Source organism: Talpa occidentalis, unplaced genomic scaffold, assembly GCF_014898055.3.
Source record: "Talpa occidentalis isolate TD23 unplaced genomic scaffold, MPIMG_talOcc4v2.1 talOcc4.16, whole genome shotgun sequence".
Lineage (NCBI taxonomy): Eukaryota > Metazoa > Chordata > Mammalia > Eulipotyphla > Talpidae > Talpa > Talpa occidentalis.
The window spans coordinates 16,327,588-16,339,777 of record NW_023601653.1 but is presented as its reverse complement, the minus strand read 5'-3'; the positions used below and the strand labels follow the sequence as shown (position 1 = coordinate 16,339,777).

Genomic DNA, 12,190 nt, shown 5'->3' with positions numbered 1-12,190 from the left:
CACACTCACCCTCTCCTATAGTTCCCTGATCTTTTTCTTAGATATTTTGTATTTGTGTGTGTGTGTGTGTGTGTGTGTGTGTGTGAGTGATTTAAATAATCATTGGCTTCCTGAGAACAGAGACTTTGTTTATTTGATTGGCAACCTAGCTATAGGAAACCTCACATTGCTACCACATGCCAGTCATTCCATATTAATACTTGTTAAATAAATCAATGAATGAAAGAATTCAGCAGAATTTAACCTTGACCTCATTAATATTTGTTTTATGACTCATTTGTTAGAAAACTGTAATATAATTTCTAAGTCAGTTCAGCAATAACACAAATATTTAACATTCATTTATGTGTTGTCTGGCTCAGTCATTAAGAAATTGTATTGAGTGCTTCTTATATACTAGGCACTTGAACAGTCTAAGAAGCAAGGTGCTAGAGTCTTACTTCCAGACCGGCATTTTGATACCAACAATATTGATTTTGCTTGTCATGAGGTGAGCCTTGAGCAAATAGGGATGAAGTGTGTTAACAGAAGTCTGATGGGAGTATATGTTTTCTAGAACTAATAATCCAGGAATATGTTAGAAGGGAATTATGTTAAGAGTCAGGACCAATCTCCACAAGAACTAAAGCAGACATAGTTAAAAATATGTGTTTCTGGGGCCTCCCCTGGTGGTGCAGCAGTTGAGCACTGGGCTGCGAGACTCCCCACAGCCTCTGCAGCGACGGTTCGTTCCCCCGCTGCCGGTGAGGGTCCCACACACAAAAAAATGCTTGTTTCTGGGAATAGGGAATTTTATTTTTGATCATGTAAATGTGTAACTTTTGATCAAAACAAACAGTATATTAAATAAAAGATATATAAAATTGGGTTGATTTCAGAAATCAACTTCTGAAATCAAAAGTACACATATAACTCAACATCAGAAAATCGATTAAACTAAATCACTGCATTAAGAAACCGATGGAAACAATGATCAATCTAGAAGATGCAGAAAAGTTCAATAAAATTCAATGCATATTCATGAGGTTAAAACTAAGAATTAAAGCTCTCCTTAATTTGGAACACTTAAAAGTGGGGAAGAAACCCCACTGGACTATCACCCTCAATATTCAAATACTAAAGCTATTTATTCTACAAAGTAAAATTGGGAGGAAAGAAGTTATCATTAGCTATAGCTCCTGCTCTGAACAAGTCCCAAACACTATAGACAATAGGAATGTTTAGAAGTATTACCAAATGTAATAGTTTATATATCTTTAACAGAAAATACATGTTGAAAAGTCATCATTTGCAATAGCTAAAAAGCCAAAGTGTCTAGAGATAAATATAACATAAAGTGTCTATAACAAAAGTTATAACGATAAAACAAATGATAAAAATTGTACTGAAAGGAAAAACCTCATATTTATAGTTAATAAGGCTCATTATAGCAAGATAACAAGTCTTCTCAAAATGATATAGATTTCATGTGGCATTAGTGACAATTTCAGCAGGTTTATTTGGTGGAATTTGACAGATTCTAAGATTTATATGGAAGAACAAAAAGCATGGTTGGTTGAAAGATACCCAAAAAGAACTTAGTAGCACAGTTTCTGGAAAATACCAGACAATGCATATTTAAATACTTATAGAAGCCTTGTTTATAAAAACAAAGACAAAACTACAGCCAAGGAGCTAATAATTAAAACAACTCACATGTCTATCAACAATAGAACAGATAGATTATGGTATATTTATATAATAGAATACAAGGCAACAATGAAAATCACTGAGTTACAGCTAATGTATCAGTCTTGAATTTTAAAAGCACAACGTTTAGTGAAAAAAGAATAGCATAGATAAATACATGCAATATGCCTCTCTCTGTGTACAGTTCCAAAAAGGGGAAAATTAGCAACATATTATTTGCTAAATAATTTGTAGTATATAATTTATGATTAAAGGGTAAAGGAAAGCTTTGGGTAATTGTTAGTGGTCATTTTTAGTAGATAGGTAGGGACAGCGAGAAAGAAATGGATTTAGAAAGAGATGAATTTCTTCAAAAGTACTGGGACATTCTGTTTTCTAAGCTGGGTGGTAAGCATACTAGAATTCATCTTATTTTTCAAGAAAGTATGCATAGACCATTTAGAACAAAAGATTCTATTCATTCTCCCTCCCTTCTTGCTCAGAGACAACCACTATCTTAAACACACACACACACACACACAAATGTGTATCTATTATATTATATATGTTTGCATATGTGTATATATTATATATGTGTATATATTATATACATTTGCATATAAGTAATATAAAATGTTGTATTGAGTTCATTGAAATTTATACAAATGCTACTATACTCTGCATTTCATCTGGAATCTGCTAGTTTATGCAATATATGTTTTTAAGATCTATCCAGCATCTATCATGCCCATTTTAAAGATGAGAAAATTAAAACTTATAAAGTCAAAAGCCTAGAGAGGTCTGAGGCAAAGAGAGGTTTAAGCTCACACACTGAGCATGTGAGGAGCGTGTCCGGAACTAGGACCAAGACACTACACTATACTTCTCCCCTTATAGACTGAAAAAATTAATTCATTTTAAGCTGCAGGAGACAAATAGACCTCTGCTTATTTTTCTGTCTTCTTTTGTTTGTTTGCTTTATATCACAAAACACTGCCATGGATAGCTTGTATAAAATTCCTGGTACACATATATGAGTATTTGCATTTTTAACTTTATTAGGTCCTGGCAAATTGCTTTCCTAAGAAGGTGTTTTGAGTATGAGTATGATATTTCCAGTTTCTTTACATCATTATCAATGCTTATTATATTCAGATGTTAGTATTTACTAATTCCTAAGGGATGTGAAATAATCTTTCATTTTAATTTCACTTCTCTAATTTTTCAAGATGCCAAAACTTTGGTCATTTGGTTGCCTTTTCTGCAATCTGCTTGTTGAAATTCTTTTTTTTTTTTTTTTTGAGATTTATTTATTTATTTATACAAGAACTGGGGTATAGGCCAGATACATGGGAGGGTAAGAGGATTCACCAGAGACAGAGTGGGGAGCAGAACAGACAGACTGTTGAAATACACTGCTGAGGGGAGAAGCAAGGTATTATATGTATTAGAGAAAAACAATTCACATGTATTCTAAATACCTTTTTCCAGTCTTTGGGTTGTCTTGTTACTTGCTGTTTGGTATCTCTTGTGACACAACAAAAAGTTTTAGTGACATGAAGTCCCATGAGTCCGTCTTTTCTTTATGAATTGTGCTCATGTGATTATTTACACAGGAAAACATACTGTTTTACAGGGTTGTTGTTTTTTTTTTTTAACTTTCAGAAAACTACCAAGTTGTCTTCCAGACTGGGTGTACATTTTCTTACCAGAGTAATGATGTTTTTAGCAACACAGATGTTACAAAAAATACTGAGACCAAAGTGGATATAACATGGATTCTTCTGCTGCGCTACTATATTCACCTGCAGAGGATTAATAATATGAGCAAACTCCTTGGTAGGCTTTTCATGTGTTCAAAAATATGTTTAGAATTATGAGGTATTTTTGTCATCTTTCTAAGCTGACTCTCGTCTGAAGATGATAATGTCAGGTTTTTAACAAAAGATACACAGACCTTTAAATAGGGCAATAAAAAATAGCAATAATAATAAAAAACTAGCAGGCAAACATGAAAAAGAGACATTCTATGAGTGAGGGGGAGGAAAAGACAACACAGGGGAGAGAAGAGCACAAAGGACTATGGTGATGGTTCATGGGTAAACTGGTGGTGGGAATTTTACGGGGAATACACAATGATGTAAAAGATATAAATTTAAAAAAATAGAGTAGTATTTCAATGCAGTTAAAACCATGATTCTGAATAGGCCTCCTGAAGCTTCCCAAGACTGCCAATGTGGTCTGTGGCTCCAAACAGTTAAGAATCAGTGACTGGAAGATGACAGCTCATGAAATGAATAAGATGAAATACAGGAGGTGAAATGCATGTCTTCAGATAGGGTATTTAACTGCATGAGGTTGTTTAGCTTTTTTTGTTGTTTTCTTTTGTCAGTGATATTGTCCAAAGACTATCCAGAAAAATTGCTGTACTCTGTTTCATATCAGTCCCTCTTGTGGTTTTGTGACAATATATTTATTGTATTTTAATCTGTTTGCATGAAGCTGGTGATTCACTGTTGCTCATGGTGCAGACAGGCAGAAAAGATGATTTGGTCCACCCCACACCAGGGACTAATGATGGAGAAGTGGTGGAGAAGCCAGCAGGGCAAATAGGCTGAGTCCCAAATTGGCTAAGCATAGTGATCAGGAATCAGCGTGGACAGATAGGACTCAGAAAGGTGGCAGGGATAAAGGTGTATCATGCTGGGGGTGAGGACCAGGGGAGATCAGCAGCGCAGGAAGTAGGTGTGAGCTGTGCTGCACGCCCTGCCCAGCTCACCTCTGAATTCACCCCTGGCACTTTTTCCTTGTTAAACACCCTCATTTTACTCTCTGCTCTGGGCTTTCTTGGAAGATAATGAGGCTTGCCATCCCTCAGGCAGGACAGCCTGAAAGTGTCAAGTATCCCACATACCAGAGACTAACCTTCAGCTATTGAGGTAGGAAGCTGGTAGATAAACATTCCAATTTCCTAGTCCCTTCATGGAACAATCTACGTTTGTCTTCTTCCCACCAAAGGTGTCCAGCAACACAGAGTTCACTTTGTCCATGGCTCTTCCAATTTATTAATGCACCCTCCTTAGCTCTGTAACTCTTTATCCATTCGCTACCTTGTGTCCTGGATATTCAAAGAAATTTCTTGCACCTAAATTCTTGCTTTAAGATTTGTCTTGGGCATAGCCACTAAGTAAGGCAATTAGATAAAATTTCTATTTTGCATTGTCAAGACTTAGAATCCTAAGCAATTCCTCATATGAGTCTGAGATTTTTTTTCCTTCCTTTGTCAAGAAGCAATTCCATACAATTCCCACTCCCCTTGTTTTGATTGTATGGGGACTATAACCAAGATGAAAATGCATACATTGTGCAAAAATGAAAAATGATGTAAAAATATATAAAAGAAAAAGAAAGAAAATAAAAATGATAGATGGAAAAAAAAGAAGCAATTCCATTAGTGTGTAAGCTCTAAAAATGGAAGATTGTCATTGGCAGCCCCAAGCTGAGGAGGGGACAGTGGTTAGGAACAAATGCTGATAATATTGAGATAATTCTCTTTCCTAGCATGACTCTAATTCAAGGTGTTTTTCTTCCTTAAGCATCTCTAAAGCCAGTATCAGGAATTATTTTGCCGGATGATACACTTCTCACATCCCTTTTCAACTCTGGGTTGATTTTGCGTCAAAAAGAAATGCATTTTTTCCTTAAAAGATTCTTACAACTGTATTCTTCCTCCTGTATTGATGAATTTCCAAAAGAACTACTTCAAGGATTGGATTATCAACCTTTTTCGGAAAAAGTCAGCTATGAGTCATCACACAAGGTAATAATTTAAAATATATTTTTGTGAAATGTCTTATAATCATCTTTATATTTCTGAAGGAAGAACATTAATCCCAATGGTGGCACAAAGATTTCTGGGAAGGCTCATTTCTCTTTTACCGTACAGGGGATCTAACTAAACCTTCTGGAATGTTATGAAAGTTTACATTTCTAATGTTTTGTTGCTCTCATAAATCTTCAAAATGTTTTAAAACTACTTTTTGCACCTAATATGCATCATTTCTATACTTCTGTATATAATATCTCAGGCACATATTTTGTCAAGATATTACACACACTTCAATGTAAGCAGTTACCTTATAAGAAAACTAGAGTGAGAGTTTATAAATTATGCCAATTTCTGTGCTTTTGTGCCAAATGTATAACAAAAATCACTTATTATGTGTATTTTTTGCCATTACCAGTGTAAATAAATAGTAAGCATAAAATACATAAAAAGGTTAAAATTTCCTTTAAATAATTAAAAAGTTTACTAAGTTAATCGTTTTCCTGGCTCTTGAAGAATGCCCTGTGGAGAGAAAAGGCTGGGTGCCCATCGTTAAAATTTTCTCTAACTGGCTCTATGGCCATTCATGGAGGCTGAAAGTTTACTTATGGGTATCAGATCCTTACATGGCTGCTTCAGAGGACAGTCCATGCTGACTTTAAGCCTATGCAAGTGCATTTGGTCTCTGACCTTCTAGAACAGAGAGGGGTTCCCCAGCTCATTCACAATATGGTCACAGCCTGTGTTTAAAATTGAGTATATTTAACAAAGCTATGTGAGCACTAACAATCTGCCAGACACTCTCAGGGGGTGGAGAAAGAGGATGGAAAATGCATCCTTCTTGCCCAGGGTCTTGGCGTGATAGTAGAGAAACACTGGTAGAGTTAGAACAAAGAGGAAGGAAGGAAGGAAATTACAGTATTTCGAAGACTCTTTTCAAGAAAAAAATGGCAGATTAATAGCAGAAAGAGTATAAAAATTAAAACCTATCATCTATATGCTTAATAGTATACAGGGATGACTGCCAAAAGACACATGAAGAGGAGTGAGCCAACAAAGAGATGATGAGGTAATAAAGCTTAGGACCATAGGGAAGTGATGGGTGGAAGAGGCGTTGCTAAGGTAAAACTGGAAACAAAACAAAGCAATGTAGTGACCCTTCAGGGATGGAAAGTGAAGAGAAAAAGACCAAAGGCCAATGTGCCACGTGGCTGTCAGCAGATGGCATGGAAGCAGGAGGAGGGGGACATTTGTGGAATAGTCTGCTTGGTACCTGATAACGAGATTGAGATTCTAATAGAAAAAATAAAAGAAAAAAAAAAGAAAACTCAAGTGGATGTAGTCTATTGTAAGTTTCCAATATTTGTGAAATGAATACATCAAGTCATTTGTATAGAATCATTTCAAAACCAGAAAAAAAAATCACTCATTTTGAAGTATGTTGATTTTGGACTTTGCCATTTCAACTTTAATTTGCACAATTATATGGACCCATCCATGCTAGACCTGCCCATGTTTCTATTATCAACTGTCCTAGAGAAATGACCTGAATATGTGGCATGTTCCAAATTGGGAAATTTGGCTCATCTTTTCCTAATTGAATATGGTAACCTGATGTTTTGGGTAGTTGATAAAACATTAAAAAAAAATAAGTCTTCTGAGTAAGAGTTGGGTGACTATAAGTAGAGCGATTTTTAAGAGTAGTGTAAAAACCCAGTAAGGAGATTTAAGAGTTCAGTTAAAGAAGTGATTCTTTTTTAAAAAATATTTATTTATTTATGCATATAAAAGCTGGGGTATAGGCCAGAGGTGCAGAGTGGGGATGGGTGAGACACTTTACCAGAGACAGAGTGGGGAGCAGAACAAGCAGATCTATTGAGATACACTGCTGAGGGGAGCAGTGGGTGAAACAGGAGAGGTCTGCTGTGCCATGTGGGTAGCTCCCTGACTGGGTATTGAACTCATGCGTCAGTGGCTGCTGATAGTTTCATAGTGCTGAGACTTAACCCCTTGCGCCACCAGTGAGGCCCTAAAGAAGTGATTCGTGATTAGACCTGTGGAGTTGTCCCCAGAGCAGTGTATTAGACTCATGTGGAAAGATTTTTTAAATTATTTCCCTGTTTTTCTCAGATACTGCAATAGGGCATGCCCAATACTTAACACCTCTGTTTCTTGCTCACATTCTAAACCATTTGAGAAATAAGGCAAAAGAGTATAATTGATTGGGATTTAAAAACACCAACCTTTATGAGTCACAAAGTTAATATTGTAAGTTATTGTTTATGTCTATGATCTTCCTACCAGTGAACAACAAAGGAGACAGATTTGCCAATCCAGCTATAGACTATTTTGTTTTTTTGTCTCCTTAAAATCTGCAAAGCAGTGGAAACACAAGCTCCTTTTCAATCTGTTCCTTGAAGGAGCAGGGAATATTCATTCCTGCAAACAGATTTGCACCCAAGAAGGAAGAACAGAACTAGGCGTATCCAAAACTCTTTTCCCCCAAATGTACCAATCAAGAGAAGAAGAAAGAGAAAGGCCAGGAATGTAATGTTAATGTCCAGCTCTCCACTTGGAAGGAAATAGTAGGAGTGGAATAAAATCCTTTCTATGTAACACTGGAATCAGATTCACCCCTACTGGGAGGTGAGACCAACTTTAAGGTTTACTGCCACCTGTCACAGACATCCTGATTGTTTTGGAGTTGAGAACAGAGAATGTTGAGAACCATAGATTTAATGGATGTATTCTTCTGAATATTTCATAAGAGTTTGGGAACTAGTATGCAACTTCTTAAATACCATTCCAAAAGGAGCTCTGCTGGAGGAAGTAGGGCAGCCTATCATTACCCACTTCCTAAAGGCAAATCTCCAAAGCACAACCCTGAACACATTGTAAATACCTGTGACATTTCTAATGGCAGCAATGTTATCAAAGAGTTGTTTCACCCTGTTTGCTCTTTTCTTTTTTGATATAATTAGTGTAACACTCTCCCAGGATAATCAGTTTTGGAGATCACTGTCACTTGTCTGACAAGTGCAAGCCACATAATCATGTGTTTGTTTCACTAGGTAGACAGCTAACGAGCATAAAGCCTTTCAGATTTTTTAAAAAAAACAAACTCCAAGCTTGGTTGATTTTTATAATAACATTTTTGAGCCCTTAATCACTCAGGAGGCTATTTCAATCAAACTCTTTCCATAATTTGATACTTAAACCTGCCTCCCTCCCCCCTCCCAACCACAAAGAAGTAAATGCCTTTCCAGAATCATCATTGTTATGTGTCATGACCATCATTTGTGGGAGTCAGCATATTGTCAAATCTATCGAAGCTTTGTGATGGAAAAACAAAGGTGGCAAACACATCGCATTAAAAATTCCCTCAAAAAGGATATGATTAAAAGTGTGTCCAATGCTGAGTTATTAATTTAGACTGTGTGCCTATAATAGTTGTGGAAGGGCAAACATTTACTAGTGCAAAATGATTTGTTGCTTGAGGGACTGTGGCCAGCAAGAGTGCTGGCAATTCTGCTGTTTTCATTTCCTTCAAAAGAACAAATCAAATATATCAAGAGTACTCAGTGGATAGCCCATCGATTAGCATATGTAGTTAATTCCATTAGTAATTAGATACTATGTTTTTGTAAAGATAGTGGAAAATTAAATGCCTATATTGACAGTAACTTGTGCTACCATTATTAGACTATCTTGCTCATAAAATTGCATATATTGAAATAGAAGATACTTGCCTGTTGTTTTTCCCCATTCAATATGAATGTTTTCCTAAAATAGTTGTCAGAACCTCTGAAAGTCACTGAGATGTGAAAAAATATGGGAAATAATTTTTTGAATCAATTATTTTACTTGACATTTTGGAGAGCTGCCTGACATAGAGTTATACTTAATTAAACACCTTTAAATAATTATTTAAACACAATAATCTTGCTTGTTGTACCTTTTGGTTATGGCTTTAGTATCAGCGTACTTATAAATAAATCTGGCTTTTAAGATTCTTTTAAGGTAGACTCTAGATATTTTTTGAAAAGTTTCCACCTTTAATATTAACTTTCAGTCAAGATATATTTCTTCTTTTACCAGTAGACAACTTGAAAGGTCAATGTCCTTGTTTTTCTTTTTGTTTTATTTTGAAGACTTGCATTGACAGGCTTGTATCTTGAATAGGTTCAGAAATAATGGGAGGCCCATATAAAAACACCAGGCATTTCTTGTGGCCTGGTGTTCTGATGTGTTCTCCTTGATCACCAAAACTTGAGACATCTTAGATGTCAAATTTTAATAGAAGGACTCTTTCCCTGCTACTCTGATGTAATCTTTGCATGCCAAAAGAGTTTGTACTCCATTAAAGAAGGTCCTTTTTAGAGTTGAGATATTATCATGATTACCTCTCTAGCTATACTAATATTGATAAATAGCAATTGTGTTTTGCTTTGGTAATTTAAAAACTGATAATTTAAGAAATTGCCTTCTGCCCATTTGTCTCTCTTGATTTAGTGAAAACTCTTGATTTAGTAACCAAGTTCCAGCAAAAGATGCTGGGCTCAGATTTACTAAGACTGAACTTACAAATTGGCAACATTCAAATAAAGAGGGACCAGAACAATGAATTTTAATCTTTTAGAGCAAAATAATTCTTATTTTGCATATGGCACTCCAAAGAAAGCAATTGAAGAAATAAATTATAACTACGCCATCAGTATAGTCACCAGTGAATAAGTCAGAAAAATTTAGATGTTCTTAGAGTCAGTGATGACTTTGACACAGAAATGACAGCTCAGACATATTCCCTTCTAGATCTTTACTCTGGGAGGCTCACCAAACTGGAAGACATTTGCTGAGTCCACTGGGTTTTGTAGCACATTTTTCTGTAAGAAAATATTTTCTGTGTTAATCCAGGAGCAATTTTAAGATTTATTCCCACAAAACAAGTTGAGATGATTCCCAGAGTTTTCCAAACTAGCCAATATTGAATGAATATTGAATGAATGTTTTAAATATTGAATGAATTCATTACCAGCAATTATACTGATGTTTTTGTTTGTTCCCTAGATAGGTCATGGCAATTCTCTACACTCCAATTTATCATTAAAGCTCAGTGCCAGCCCATCTGATGGCAGCGTGGCACCATCAGATATGGCAATACATGCTGTAAACAAAGAACTTTGCTTTCAGTGGTACATTCCTCCCCTGGAAATACCTCCAAAGGAAACAGAACCGATGGTATGAGACATAATTACCAAGCTAAGCCTTGCATTTTGACATGAACCCTATTACGTCCATTATCATCTGAAAAGTATATATAAAAAAGATACAGCAGTATGGAATCTATGTTGTCTATTAGAATGAATTTGAAAATAACTATGATATCTTGGGCAAGTCTGATTCAAGTTGATCATTTTCCTTTTTCCTGATCTGAAAGGGAGAATTACTAATATGTCACAATTCTGTATGATGTTTAGCTTTCTTTTTCCGTATTGCTAAGATATTTTCATCATGAATCTTTTACTATATCAATTAACACATTTACTATATCAAAAAAGCTAATCAATTAGCTTTATGATTTTTCTTTCCAATGTTGATTGATTTTATATTACTAAATCAACCTGGTGTTCTTGAGATCAACTCAATTTGGATGACAGTTCGGGGTCTCAGCCTTCTTCTATCTAGAATGAGGAGGTTACACTAGGCTGTTTCTAAGGTTCTACGAATCCAGAATTTTATGAAACTATGACTATCACTTGATGCTATACCCATGGGTTAATTACAAGAATTTCCAGAATTCAAGCAACTGGGAAATTACTCGAACATGAGTGTTTAGAAGAAGTTTCATCTTAGAGATGGGCTTTGGAAAGTTGTGTGAGACAAGGAGAACAGAGATAAGAGAAAGGAAACAGCAGAGGATGCCCAGACATGGCTTTAACCATGTATGGAAAGGTACATATTGAGAAGGAACAGCAAACAAAGCTGTATTTTTAGAATTGTCACAGAGGGACTTCAAAGGCTGAAATTTAAACTTAACTGCAGTAAGGAATGTCACTCTCCCCAAAACAATCTAATATTAGTATCAAATAACATTTCTTTTCATCTCACAACTCTTACACAATGCTTGTTCATATTATCTTTCTTTAAAGTGAATTGAAAAACCCTCATTTTGCTCTTTCAGAGAAAAACTTTTAAAATACATTCACTTGAGAGCTGCCACCGCCTTTTTTGAGGCAAAGTATAATTTTGATGTCATATTTTATATGCCTTTTAATTTTCTTGTAGGTCTTATTGTTATATGCATATAATATGAAGCCTCTGAAGATTGCAGATATTAAACATACCACTTGCAATCAGTTATTTGTTGGCTCTTTCTGGGTTCCACTCTACAGGCAAGTAAAAATGGATCATCTACAACTCTAGCTCTCTTTGCTGCTATTTCCATACAAGCTGTTTCAGTAGTACACAAGATAAATCACAAGCAAACTTTTAAAAGACATTTTTTAAGGAAAATCGTCCTTTTATTTAGAGGCGTATGATTTTGAAGTGGTTAAGAGCTTGAATTCTTGGCCTCCCCTGTGGTGCAGTGGTTGAGCGCTGGGTTGTGAAGCTGCACGCAGCCTCTGCAGCACCAGTTCGATCCCCGGCTGCTCCCCGGCCACCAGAGGAGGGTCCCACATGGCACGCAGACCTCTC

At 35.8% G+C, this 12,190-nt stretch overlaps 1 protein-coding gene across 5 annotated transcripts in view; it reads left to right on the top strand.

Annotated features, from left to right (window-relative positions):
* CFAP54 (cilia and flagella associated protein 54) overlaps positions 1-12,190 on the top strand; it is a 226,279-nt gene that overhangs the window by 166,756 nt on the left and 47,333 nt on the right. For 4 of the 5 annotated variants that reach the window (XM_054696113.1, XM_054696112.1, XM_054696111.1 and 1 more), the window contains exons 62-65: positions 3,334-3,507; positions 5,265-5,488; positions 10,562-10,732; positions 11,780-11,886. In XM_054696113.1, coding sequence (XP_054552088.1) covers positions 3,334-3,507; positions 5,265-5,488; positions 10,562-10,732; positions 11,780-11,886 — 676 coding nt within the window. The remainder of the gene's footprint in view (positions 1-3,333; positions 3,508-5,264; positions 5,489-10,561; positions 10,733-11,779; positions 11,887-12,190) is intronic. The other variant, XM_054696115.1, reaches the window with a different exon arrangement.